Source organism: Podarcis melisellensis, assembly GCF_964234715.1.
Source record: "Podarcis melisellensis genome assembly, chromosome: 9".
Lineage (NCBI taxonomy): Eukaryota > Metazoa > Chordata > Lepidosauria > Squamata > Lacertidae > Podarcis > Podarcis melisellensis.
The window spans coordinates 37508991-37522700 of record NC_138541.1 but is presented as its reverse complement, the minus strand read 5'-3'; the positions used below and the strand labels follow the sequence as shown (position 1 = coordinate 37522700).

General features: G+C 40.4%; 1 protein-coding gene across 2 annotated transcripts in view; it reads right to left on the bottom strand.

The window, feature by feature from the left end:
- Window positions 1–13710, bottom strand: part of ARHGAP10 (Rho GTPase activating protein 10) — a 101150-nt gene that overhangs the window by 9635 nt on the left and 77805 nt on the right. For both annotated transcript variants that reach the window (XM_081926026.1, XM_081926027.1), the window contains exons 20-22: window positions 8798–8957; window positions 3567–3701; window positions 2440–2519 (exon numbers count right to left, since the gene is read on the bottom strand). In XM_081926026.1, coding sequence (XP_081782152.1) covers window positions 2440–2519; window positions 3567–3701; window positions 8798–8957 — 375 coding nt within the window. The remainder of the gene's footprint in view (window positions 1–2439; window positions 2520–3566; window positions 3702–8797; window positions 8958–13710) is intronic.

Below are 13710 nucleotides of genomic sequence, written 5' to 3'. Positions count from 1 at the left end.
GGTTCATCAGTGGCTATAAGCTACCATAATGGAAATATCAACACTGTGTCCAGAAGCAGAGCAGCTCTTAGCACAGCTTCCAGCCAGCCAAGACTGGGCTAGACTTTCAGCTTGATGTAAGTAAAGAATTCTCACCACAGAATGGGTTCAAGGAGGCCCTGAGTGGAACAAGCAGAAGGGCTGAAATATATGCTCTGATTTTTATTACAGGCTTCATTAATAACCTTGGCTGCTGGGTTGAGCTGACGTAGAATGTCCGAGAGGAAAACCTGGGACAAGCCATTTTTGAAGGTAAGAAGAAGGTCATCTTCTCCTGTCCATGAACCTGTCCAGAAAACGGGCTTTAGAAGCCCAAGAGAGCAAAGCTGTCTCCCTTCTCCTTCTCTTTCACCCAGAGACACAGCTCGAGTAATGGAAGATTACACAGCAGTGCTCACATTACATTACTATGGGCACGTGCACATGTAGTTGGGGCAGCTTGTCTGGTTCTGAAGCACTCCCACGATAGCTACCTGATCTGGAAGGCATTGCTGTGGTGGTTCAGAGCCACAGGTTTGAAGGTTTCAGTATGTTCTGGGAATAAAGACACACATGGAAACTCCCATGCTGCTACAGTATTTCTTTCAGCAGGACCTAAGAGAGAGGACCTTAGTGCTTTCCCCCTTTTGAGGAATAAACACAAGGTGTGACATGCCTGAAAATTCCTGTGCTGTGAACCACGTGCTCCAGGAGACTGTCTTGTCCTCAGATTTGACTAGAAGAGTTCTTCACGGATATGCTAAGGATCCCCACCCTTACAATAAATTTAAACTTGCTTTCAAGAGAAAGCTTTGAAGAACTATATATTTATCTAATTCTTCTTTTATCACACTTGACTCAAACACAATCTGGCTGCAAGGTAGATTTTGACAGGAAGCATCTACACCAGGCATGTTTTCTTAACAGTAAATATTCAGGCCAGGTGCATAGGAATAAAGGGGGGGGGGGAATAAGAGGAGATGATAGGAAAAGTCCATTTCCCCCCTATCCGCTGCAACAAAAATAGCAGAATCCAGGGACATCTTGTTCAACTAAATGCATATCTGCAAATTCAAACAATGGACTTGATGCAGATTTCTGGTTTAAATTATTCCTTTCCTCCCTTCCTCTGTGCCCCCTTTTCTGGATTCTTTACACGCCACAGCCTGTTTTAAAAATGAGAAGAATATATTGCCAAGCCTTGGGGTGATGAAAAGATTAGGTTCATGAGAAACTTTCCCAACTTGTATTTTTGGGATAATATATAAATGCCAGTAGGGAGCACTATGGGAGAAACAGGCCATATTTAGATGACTTCTTTAAAAAATGATTTTTTTAAAAATAAAAAAAGCTTTTTTTCAACAGCGCATTTTATTGGCTCCCATGGACCTAAAATGGAGAGCTCAATGCTTTCTTTCAAAATATGAGTGAAGGGATTGTTGGTTATCCCTTTTGATTTGCCCTCTTACTGAGGATCCATGCTGGCTGAGAACAACGTCAACTATATTCCTATTGGAGACGAGGAGGGAGCATGACTCAGAACACTTTCCCTTCTGAAACCCAGCTAGAACCAACCCACATGTATTTTAGGCACTAGTTGAGCATACAACTTTCTACCTGGGCATATGCAAGACACTAGTCTGGAGCCTATTGTTCTAGTGTTAATTATCTTAGTGGTTTAAATGGACTGATATTCCTTTTCAGCCAGGTTTTATTGCACTGTCTCTTATTAAAGCTTATAAACCTCTTTTGGATTACCTCTCTGGTAACGAAGAGAAGGTAATTAATATTTTAAATAAACAAATGAAAGATACAGGTAAAACAACCTATGAATGGTTTGCCTTCTCATTTCTCAAGGAGGCAGCTATTAATAAAGAATGAATTGGTATTTTTCTATATGAGAGGGCAAGGGTGTAGAAGGCATTTCTGCAATGGCTTTGAACAGAGGTGTTCTGGGTCATAACTTATCAGTGAAGATTCTGCTGTCTGTTAAAGCTGAGTTCTCTTGTAAAGCATGCAGGTGGCAGCTTTCAAGCAGCAACTGAAGAGCAGAATTAAATGAACAAGGAGCCAGTTCACAGCTCCTTGTGGCTATTGTATGTGAAGCATTCCTGTGTAGTTTTTACCTTTAAACTCCTGAGGCTCTGGCCTTTAGACACTGAAGTTGGAATGAACACCTAATGGATATTTCTGTCGCTGTCAGAGCTGTCTCCTGCTGCCGCACCATGAATAGTGACTTGGTTTTTGCTAGAATCTACCTCAGCCTTGGATTTGGCAGTAGCCTTCCTTATGACACCATTTTTTAAAGAGGGCACAGGTACTTCCCCCCATATCTCAGGAGATATATGTTTAAACCATTCCTTTGCAAGCCATAGTTCAACAGATTTGATTGTAGTTGGCCCCGAAAGCTATAATACTTACCATCTTCAAAAACTGCCCCAATTTGAAAAGATAATTCAGAGCTATGCTCCGCCTCACATGGATACACTGCTCTTGCTTTTCTGGTGACAACAATAAAAGAATATCAAAGATTTTGTCAGCATTAAACATTTTTTTGCAAGCTTAAAATTGTTTAATTTTGCACAACATTGTGCATACAGCTATATAGGGGGCAGTTCTATGTGCTCAAATAGTCAACTGTACTAAGACAGCAAAAACCTTTTATGGGAAATATATTACTCTGCCATCTGATCAACAACATGACTAATGCAGGTTATGTATGGTGCTAATTTGCATTTAACACAAAATATACTGCAAGGCATGCAAAAGTCTATGTTTCCAATCATGCAAAAACACAACATGTTTTATTGGACAATAACTACTACTACATCTCTGTTCAAATACGTATTACTACCCTTAGGTTAGGAAGTTACATTCTGGTTTGCACATAAAGCAGCTGATCGGCATAAACCAAAACTGGTACTTAACAGATTAAAGTAAGTAATTTGGCTATTAAAACTGGAGAAATTACATATTCCCTGTACAACTACTAGCGGTTCTGTTCAAAATTAATGTTGAGGGAGAGGGAAAGAGGGACCTGATGAAAATGGCAGCTTCAACTGCTGCATGATAGCTCCTGTTCCACCCAAAGAGATGATGCACAATGCAACTGCTTCACACAACATGAACAGGTTCTGCCCAAGATAGCATGACACAATTGAAAATGCTAGTTTAAGTGAGTGGAGATTACTTTGCCTCTCGCCACTACCAGTTCGATTCACTTACCTCATTATGGGGGGAGCCACAGTCAAGGCCCATAATGGGGCAGTCTAGTCTAGGCTTTAGGTTTATTTAGACTCTTTCTCCTGTTTCACTTTGATGCACAACCCACACACCAAAATATAGAAATCATTCTTGTATCATGAATGGTATTTTTTTTTGTTTATCTCTGTAAGTTACTGAACTTAATATTTAAAAGTTGGTTTCTTAGCATGCTGCCTGACTCCCGTACAGACATCTTTACAAGGGAACAAACAAACCTCCATGTTTTGCTTTTATTATAGCATAAGAGTTAGCAACAGAAAATTAACTAAGTAGCACAATATTACCTTCCAGATGGTCTGTCAGTCTCTCTTACAGGGAAAGGAAAAGAGAACGTTGATGGTGCTGGTGTGTCCGAGGTAGATGCTGTACACGCCTGCGCTTTCATCCAAGAGACCATTGATGAATGAATGTCACTGGAGCTGAAGGAAGACATTTTCAAGCAATAAATTAATCATTTGTATCTTCAGCTTCATACCATTCAGTAGTGGACTTTTGTGAATAGGAAGCTTAAGTTTTTAGACCCGTGAAGTCATTAACATCATTTGCCCACTACATTTCCCCCCCCCCTTATATTATCTTTTAAAATATGCCACCAGGTCTGTACAAAAAGCTTGTAATCATAGCAACCCTCCTAATAAAGGAAACATTTCTGTTTGTATCATGAAAGCAGATATGATTTTACTCTTTACTGAGCTTTATTGCTGTGTGAACCATATAATGCTCTTAGACAAAATAAAATAAAGAGGCTGAGTTAAATACTGACATTTATACTGAACAGGGTTAGTTGGCAGCTAGTGTGTTCTAATGAAAGCCTGAGAACATCAAACAATTGCTAATAGCTTGTCTAACAAGGAGTTACAGGCTGTTATAGTGCCATGAACACTGGTTAATATCCCTCAAGGAGATATGAATAACTATAACAGTCTATCAGCCTATTTTGACCTTTTTTTTTCCTTTCAAAAAGGAGATTCCCTTCTCTTTCTAAAGAAACTACACTCAGCTGCATGGCAGTGGCAAGGAGAGTAACCATGAGAGTGATGAGATGCCATCTAAATTCTAGTATTTAGTCTCTTAGGCTCAACTGAAGTTCATATTTCAAGTTGGTTTACCAGGTCCTTTTAAAGACTTTACAGCCTCCCAGAGACTGGGTTTTTAAAAATATAATCCCTCCTCCAAAAATAGAGCAATATTTCATGTAATTAAAACTTTATTTGCCCTAGACTGACTTTAGCCCAGATCTTTGAAGTGAGAAGGAGCCGTGACAGTGATTGCTGCTCTTTCCTCCCTTCACTGCTGTTCTGGGGGTTATTCTGAACCCCAAAAGCCAAATTCGGGGGCACATAGGATACACATGGAAGGAGATGGGGCAAGCCCTGTTGCACAAGCAGAAGTCTTTGTGCAGGACTTCTCTGACAGGGTGTGTTTGATGAATTCCGCTTGTTGTATTTACATTCACATGCCATATACATTCAGTATGCCATGTGACATAGTGCATGCCAAATGTTATCTAATGGGTATAGTGCAAACTGATTATTATTTAGAACAGTTTCCAACTGGCAAAATAAATCTTGAAAAGGGCAGAAACCTTTGAGCTCCATGCTGCTTTCTCCCCAGCTTTACGAGAAATTCAGTCTTGCTGTAGAAGAAATCACTGCAGTGCTCCTGTCAAATACAGCTTGTGGATATATATGAAGGGTTCACAGACTACAATGCGGCAAAGACAAGCTCTATTTCTGAAAGAAGTGAAATCTTCTTGGATGCAAGTGAAAAGGACTCTGCCTGTGAAATAGCAACATGGACCATTTGCAGCTAAGCTGACTCTCTAAATACACACATTTGGCATATGCGATGGTAAAACCAACTCCTGAAAAGTCAGATCCCTTTGATTACCAATATTACAGTAAGTTAAGAACATATTAAAAGTTCTTAATTAGAAATGTGGGAGCACATATGTACATTTTTAAACTATCACTGATGAATGCAGAGGGTGGCCAAAATAGAAGCAGTAACATTGTCTTCAAAGGGGGGGGACCACACACACTTGTCAATCATCTTTCCTTGACAAGAAAAGTCGTTGGGGGTGGGGGCTTGAAACCTGGCAGAAAATAAGCTACAGATCTTTGCTGATATTCAGGAAACAACTCCTGAAAAAAAGATTTTATTGGATATTTATCTGACTCGTTCCTAAGGTAACTCTGGTAAACAGAAACCTCTTATCTCAAGAATCAGTGAGCAAAGATGCAAAAGGGAGAGAGGCCATAGAAGGAATCTACACCGACTCTTTGGTAAAAAAATCCATCTTGTTTAGCAGAACTGTCATAGTTGTCAAAGTCGGCATGCAATGGGCATGGAACTTCGTGTGATTTTAAAATGCTGTTACTATAAAAACTCAGATAATGCACTTTATATTCAATATGCAATCCAGAAAGAACTATACAGGCACCAAGAAATTGATGCGTCGTGCATATTAAATATTCCATGCTGTATGTGAACTTCTGCTGTTGACTGGGGATAAGGATAGGGAAGAACTGTATCCTTAAATCTCTTGTTAGAATTTTGCAGCAGGTTGACCATGACTCAAGGGCAGAAGTTCTTTACTTGGATGAAAAGGAGAAATCCCCCTTGGGAGCAGGATTAGACAGGGCTTCCCACCACATGAAGTGCTTGAGACATGCACAAAATACTGCAGTGGATAAAAGCATAGCCAGCCTAGGCTGCTATACTTTCTTTAAATGTAGACTGTAAACCTCTCAGTGAATCAGCTAGCACATTAGCACAATGATCTTTCATGCCAGTCTAGTGATAAATTTGAAGCTGCAGTTGTCCACACTAAAGCACTTGAAAATTATAATTTAGCTGTAAAGAAATAAAAGTAGAAGTTATTTAATCCGGCAGACTACTGACTAAATGAGTTGCTTTATTTGAGAATCAGGGGGATATGTTTTTCAGTTCCCAAAGAACTACTTTGTAAGGAAACTAATACGTTAGGCACCCTTGGGCAGAATTGCCTGCCCCCACAAAAATACCATTGTTTCCGCAGTAATATACAATTTAAGAACTAAATGTTAGCTTTATTAACTGCACAACATACATGGATTTATAAAGGTGTTTCAAAAATACAAGGGCTATAAAAATACAGGATAGCTTATAGGATAAACAAAAATATTTGCTATGGGGAAAGGCTGTGGTACAGCACGTTCTTTGAATGAAGAAGGTCCCAAGTTCAATGCCTGGCACCTCCACCTTTCTGAAATTCTGAGAGTCATTGCCAGTCAGTACAGACCATACTGAGCTAAATGGAGCAGTGATGTCTCTTGGGTATAAGACAACTTCTTATGTTCCTGTAAGAGCCAGCAACTCAAACCTATTTGCGCCCATGGGAAGGCCTAATTTCTCTACTATTCCCCCTCTTGCCCCAAGAGTCATGCATGTTTTAAAAAATACAGATTTAATCCCCTAAGCATCTCTCCAATTCAATCAATGATGAGCTGTAGTATGGCATAGCTCTGCTGCCCACCAAGACAAACCAACCCCATAAGAAGACTATTAAGTGCCAGACAGTGTTTGAAACTCCCATTGTTCTAGGCGCATTTTGCCACAGGGAATTTCATCAACGCAAGTAGTTTCTGAGCTCTAGACGCAGTACTGCACCTAAGATTTCAGATTAAAACTACAGAGTGGAAGGAAAGGACTCCCCACTTTCTGCCTCCCCACGTCCACCTACTCTCTGAAGACTGGAGAATAGACCCTCTTAAGAATATTAGGGGGTGGGCAGGGGAAGGATTGGGTCATGTGAAAAATGAACATGATATTTTAGCTGCAGTTCATTCATTTTCAGCTTATTAAAAAAGTGTGCCTAGACACTACGTTGTTGCACCCATAACCTAGGTTTAAGGTGCCATTTAGCGCCTAGCTTTCATATCTCAGTTTCTAACACTGGTGCCAGATCTACCCACAAGGAAAGCAAGAGCTCTCAAATCCAGCCCCTACTTTCAAAGTATTGTCACACAGTTTAAGGGGTCTTGCCTACTAATTTCTTCAAAATTCCACCTTGAGTGAAGACCTCATGGAGGTACTTTGGATTGTGACATACTGTGGCCAAGACTGATGTTTTTGGTAAGCCATTTTACCATGGTGAATGAGGCCACTGGCTGTATAGAAATTTTTAGAGGCATTAAAACCAGTCCAATCTGATTGTGTGATCAGCTAAAGTCTTTGTCGTAACACAAGAAAGAGCAAAAGCCATAGCAGCAACTTTTTAACAAGCAATCAGCCATATAGGCTTCCTTCTGGGTGCTTTGAATTGCAGTAAAAGATTCACTTCTTTAAAAAGGCTTAGTATTATTCACTTTCTACAAAAGGTTTAGCCCAGAATAGAATGTTTCCCTGGGCTACAAAGCACAGAAATGCTATTGCGACTGCACCAGTCTTCAATCTTCCACTGTGACTGCCACTGTGATTCCACATTTCTCTTTTCCAAATGATTGCACAGAGGGTTGAACTTTTAGATGCCATATTATTGGGGGACAAGGGAGACGCTGCACTGCCTCAACTGCTTGCCTTTATAATAATTCTAGGTTAATTACAAAAATGTTTTGCACTTATTATTCCAAAATACTAAGATACTGATGCATTTTCCCAAATGCAAAACAAACCTAGGGCCAAGTGTTTCCCTACTTTATGTGCACAAAGAACTGAAAGAGGAGTTTGGAAAGTGGGGGGAGGGGAGGAACTTTACTAAGCTGGAGTGTGTGTGTGTGTGTGTGTGTGTCTGTCTGTGGATGGAAATTGCACAGACTGCCTGCATCCCTGAACTGTTTTTCCAAGAAGGCAGGCAGGCAGGGAGGAACAGGGATATAGTGAGTTCTACCGGGATTCCTTTCATACAAAGTCACTATTGTTCTCTAAAATGGTCCAGCCTCATTTCAGATGCTGTTGGCTGATATACTTTACAACAATCAGAACTTGCACCATAAGCGTTAATTATTTGTAAGTGTAACTTACAGGAAACACCATGCAGTACAAGTGTTTGTCTTGGGTTTGCCTGTTGTTTAGGGTTTTTTTTGGGGGGGGGCTGTTGCTGCTTTTCATATTAACTTTTGGTATCTTTTAAATTGTGTTGTGATTTATGTGGAAACTGTTTGATTTGGTTGTGTAGTTTTTGATGTTTTATTTACTGTTTGTGACTACTTTCGCTATGTTTGTAATTGTGTATTTTTTCATGTTGTAAGCCGTTTCGTGTTGTAAACTGCTTTGAGCATGGTTTTAAGTATGGAAAGGCAGCATATAAATATAATTATGTATGTATACATATATGTCTTCAACATGAGCTTTAATAATCAAACGTAACAGAAGCAGCTGCACTATTGTCATGCTTTTCCTTTTATTTTCATTAGAAAGAACAGAAAATCTGCTTCCCCCCCAAAAAATGGTAAACATTGCTTTCCACTTTCTTTAGGGTTTGTGAATACAAGAAATCGGTATGCCGGGAAATTTTGAAATGACGAATACTTACAGACTGGTTGTCCCATCTGCTATGTCACCACTGTCAGCTACAAGTTGATTTTTCTCTGCCTCTGGAGGGCTGCTGGGGGCAGCAGTCGTAGGAGACTGAGAAGACAAGGAATCCATGCTACCAGTGGGTGTGCATTCTTTTGGAGGGCTAAGACTGTCACCTGAAGAATGAGCGAGAAATATACATACTGAAATATATAGAAAGGATACTAATTGAAGGCAAAACACAACACAGATAATACTTGCACAGAAATCTAGGACTCCTTTTGAAACAGATTCTAGTGAATGACTTACGACCCTGGCTTAGAATTGGCTTCAGGCTAAATGTAAATTTAACTATTCATGAAACCCCTGCTCACTAAAACTGGAGGAAAATCACGTGTCAGCTTTTCACCCATAAAAATAGCACATGCCACTGACATAACTGTGGCATCATCCAGAGAAATATGAGTAATGTTCATAATGGCTGTCACTAAACAACTTAAATTTAATATTTAATATCCACATCCAGCAAATATCAGACATGCAACATTAAATAGGAGCTACAAGCCAGCACACACGCAGGTACATTACTTGATCATTCTTTGGTTAATTATTTCAGTACACTGAGTGAACTGGCTGCACTGACAGGATTTTGAGGCAGTGTCTGAAGGCATTTAAGGGCAATCAAGAGGTCATTCTATTTGTTCCATATATATATATATATATATATATATATATATATATATATATATATATCCATCCCTTACTCCAGCACCAATCTTCCTGGTAATTTCCAAGAAACACAGTAACTATGTGACTACTTACAATAACACAAAACCAAACACACTGATGGGGGGGGGGAATGATCTGAATATGTCACCCTGATAAGCAAAATTAGCTTGTACTTCAAGGTAACTTTGAGGAGTAGAACAATAGTTTCTGAAATGCTGCATTCAATTTCCAGCCTAATCACACTATGGCACATCAGATCCATTACTTTGCTTTTGTGCATCATACGCTCTGAGCTGCTGATTTTTAGATGTTGCAGTTCCCATTTGCATGGCATGGCAAGAGCTCTTGTAGTAAATTAGACTGTGTGATATTCCAACATCTAATTTGCAGGTACACATGTCACAATACGAAACATATTCTAGGAGATTAAGCGGCAATACAGTAATCTTTTAGAGTAATTTGCTCATTATTATTTTTTTCCAACACAGAGATTAATATTCATATCTTAAAATCATGTTAATGTGCAAATGGCAGCACAATATTGCTTTTTTCATCCTGGAAACGCACACTGGAAACAAAGAGCTGCATTGTAACTACCACATGTGGAAGACAGCTTGTGGAAGAGAACTGTCAGAAAAGAGACCAGGCCAAAAATGGATGCATAACGACCACTTTATTTCCAAGAAAAATCAAAAACAGTAGCATAGGTGGCTGCCTCAGTTCAGACTCAGTGCCACCCATAGGGGTTATAGCGGCTGAAACTCTTTATTAAATGTCTTATCCTGCCCCCTTGAAAAGTCTCTCTAAAGGGATTGGGGGACTCAAAGTAAGGTGGGGTGCAAACAGCTGAGAAAGGAGGAATGGTCTAAAATCTGGTGGTGCCATTTATCACATAGTACAATTTATATGATTCCTTTCTCTCCTGGTCCAGCAGGCCACATGCCACACCCCACACTGTTAATGCTTGAAAGGATTTTCATGGGGGGGGGGAGAGGTGACTCGAAAGGGAGGTGACTGGAAAGCCTCCTTGTGTGAGCTTCCTTCTGCTCACAGCAGCGTCAGATTTAGGGCACTGTGGGCTGTTCCCCCACACAGGGCGCCAAGGCGAGGGGCACAAAACAAAAACAACAAAACCTATATTTATATGGGCACCTGGTGAAAGTACCAAAAGGAATCACTGTGAAGAGAAGAAATATTTGGGGGGGCACCAAAATCTGTCCTTGCTCAGGACGCCATATTACCAAAGTCTGCCCTTGGATTCAGCTCAGTGAAACTAGCACCCAAGGCCCCGTTCCAGCAAGGGAGAGCAGTCTTCCACATGCACTGCCATTATGATAGTAATCCAGCACCACATCTTCTGATGCAGACAGAGACATTCACCCTACCTGAGGCTACTAGCTATTGCATATGACCAGGGTTGCAAGCATTCTTAGTTGAAACAAAGTCCCAATGACCTTAACAAGACTTCAGAGTAGACAGTAACAGACTGCAGTATTGACACGAGTAGAGCTGGATTGAGACCCTGGTTTTTTTTGCTTCAAACGGGGTGGCAGACACTTGTCATTCAACCCTAATATTCATTAAGTGAAATATGTAAACGGAATGTAGTCATAACAACGCGAACTTGTGAAAAGCTCTTTAAAAAAAAAATGCAACATTTTACAAATATTTTCCAGACCAGTGGCAAAAGAGATACAATTGCAGGTTTTGAGTGTGCATGTTGATAATAATATGTTACAACTGTGAATGTCAGAATCAGCTGCATTGAGATATCTGGATAGGCTTAAGAAAAGAAGTCACAGAGTATGAAATTTATGTCCCTTTATTAAGCGACATTATGATGCCAAGAACAAAAACCTCTTCCAAAAGGTCAACAGAAGACAGACAACATGAATTAGATTGAGAAGCAAGAAAGACAAATTAGGTTAGAGTGTCGATACAAGTCAAAGCAAATTAATTTACAGTGTGAAGCAGCATGGTTATATCATAACAGCAGCAGACATCAAAAGCGAAGTCCCTCTCTCTTGCAAAGCATTCTCAAATCCTTCAAAAGAAAAAAACTGCATAGGGGTTGTACCATTCACTCAATAACCAGCTTGCAGTTCAGGTCTGGAGAGGAACAACAGCAAAAGCAGATAACTTCTCGTAAATATTTCCTTTGCTACCTTTTTTCCAAAGAGGATTGTCGGAAAGCAACTGTGTAACTCGGATAGTTGTTATGGCAGGAATAAAAACCCTACATTGATTCAGGGGTGCATGGAGTGTTAGGGGAGAGTTAGTACCACTTGTGAAGGACATGTGGTGCTCCTTCTGGGGTAGTCTGTCCACCTTTGGTCCCAATCCTGCACTCAGCTCTCACGTGTAGCTCCTAGCAGCTGTCAGCATGCGACAGCAGCCACAACCCAGGGAAATGGTTTCAATTGGCCAGCTTAACCGGCGGAGGGTAGCCAATGGGTCTCAAACCTTTGGTGAGTTAGGAACTTCCCTTACAAGTCTTAGGGCTGAAGAGGGCACCAGATATCTAATTCCTTCATCAAGACAAAAAAAATCTTTCCAAATATGGGACTAAGGGGCTTAGTATCTGCAGTACATATTTTAGCTTAATTAGCAATGTCTGTTTTACTACTTTGATATGCAAAGCCATGGATGAAAAGAAGGTTCTGTTGCACTTTTCTCCCAGACTTTATCCATGGGACTCAAAGGAAGATAGTATCCTCAAAGCAATCACCTGAGTCCAGTGAAGTGACCAGGTAGCCATCCAGAGAGGGCAGATTGCAACCTCCCATTGTACTCATTGTATGAGTCCTGTTGACTGAACAGGACCAGGTAAAAGTCCTGTTCTTGATAGAGAAATTCCCATTCAGCTCTGAAGATAAAGACCTCACCTTAAAACCATGGCAGAGCTTCAGGTTGGACTCTTGTATCTGCTTATACACATTCCTGCTTGTTCCTCATATACACATCAGCTTCCTGCAGCCAACCATCTATTACCTGATATTCCCATCTCTACCCCAAACTTGCCTCAGCCCACTTCACAGGAGTACATGGTAACTGGGCAGGGGCTGGAAGCTTGGGTGCTAAACCACTCATTTCCCACAAGAAGAATGCTCTGCATGTGCTTCAGCAGTTTTTGCTGCTTAGGTGCTTCACAAAGGCACTTGCTTCATCTCCTGAAATGTTAGCCTTGTTTCACTCTAAGGCATGTTTGCTCACTAAGAACCTCTGTTCTCTAGTAGGAAGGAAATGCATTACAAGGCAATTGGCTGGCTAGAAGAAGACCGAGCCACGCCTAGCATCTTCAAATAAAAAGAACCTACAGATGTGCATCTTCCTCTTATGTGAACCTCTCATCGAGACAGCTAAAAATAAAAGGATCAAGAAATCACAATCTCATCAAGTTGTTGGAGAGAGTTCACAGCAGAGTCACAGATATTGTGCCAGGGTGTTAATTTAGACCTCATAATTAAAATGCCAAGATATGATAGATCCGAGGGTTGCCGTATAAAAAGAAATCAGATACAAGCAGAGCAGGGAGAGGAACGCCATGCTAAATTGAGATTAAAATGGGATGCAGAAGCGTTATCAATTAGAAACACACACACACACACTATCAAACAGAAGGGTGAGCACACAATCCTGATTATCTCAGACAAGAGGAAAATGACAGTGACTTGTTAAAACAAAGGTATTTCGCGATTTCTTGTAATATTATGCAGTATTACTAATAGCTTTTAGTCTGACCTACTGCCTAAATGGGAAACAAAGCACATGCCCCACTTTGCCTCAGAGCTGTAGAGACCAGAATTCTATTTCAGTAGGGAGGTGCAAGGTTCATTCAGCAAGAGGAAGGGCTATGCATGCTATCACAGTGAGCTGGGTAGGGACATGCAAGGGCAGAAGATGGCTGAGAGGAGTTTCCTTAAAAAGCTGTATGAAGGCTTCAATCTGCTACTCAACTTAATGGAGCTCAGCAAGAATTTCAGCAACTGCTATTAACTATCTTCTTAATGGCAAATGAGAACCTTTAACCTGTTCCTGTTTTAATATTCCTAAATATATTAATAAGCAGGGGTGCCAAGCATGTAGGCTATTTACAGTTCTCAAGGTACTAGTGAGCTTTTATAGCATCCTCAAAATACCAGGAGTTTAACATCATGGTCTAAAAATAGGTCATTGTTTTGAAACTCTTGGTAAACATAA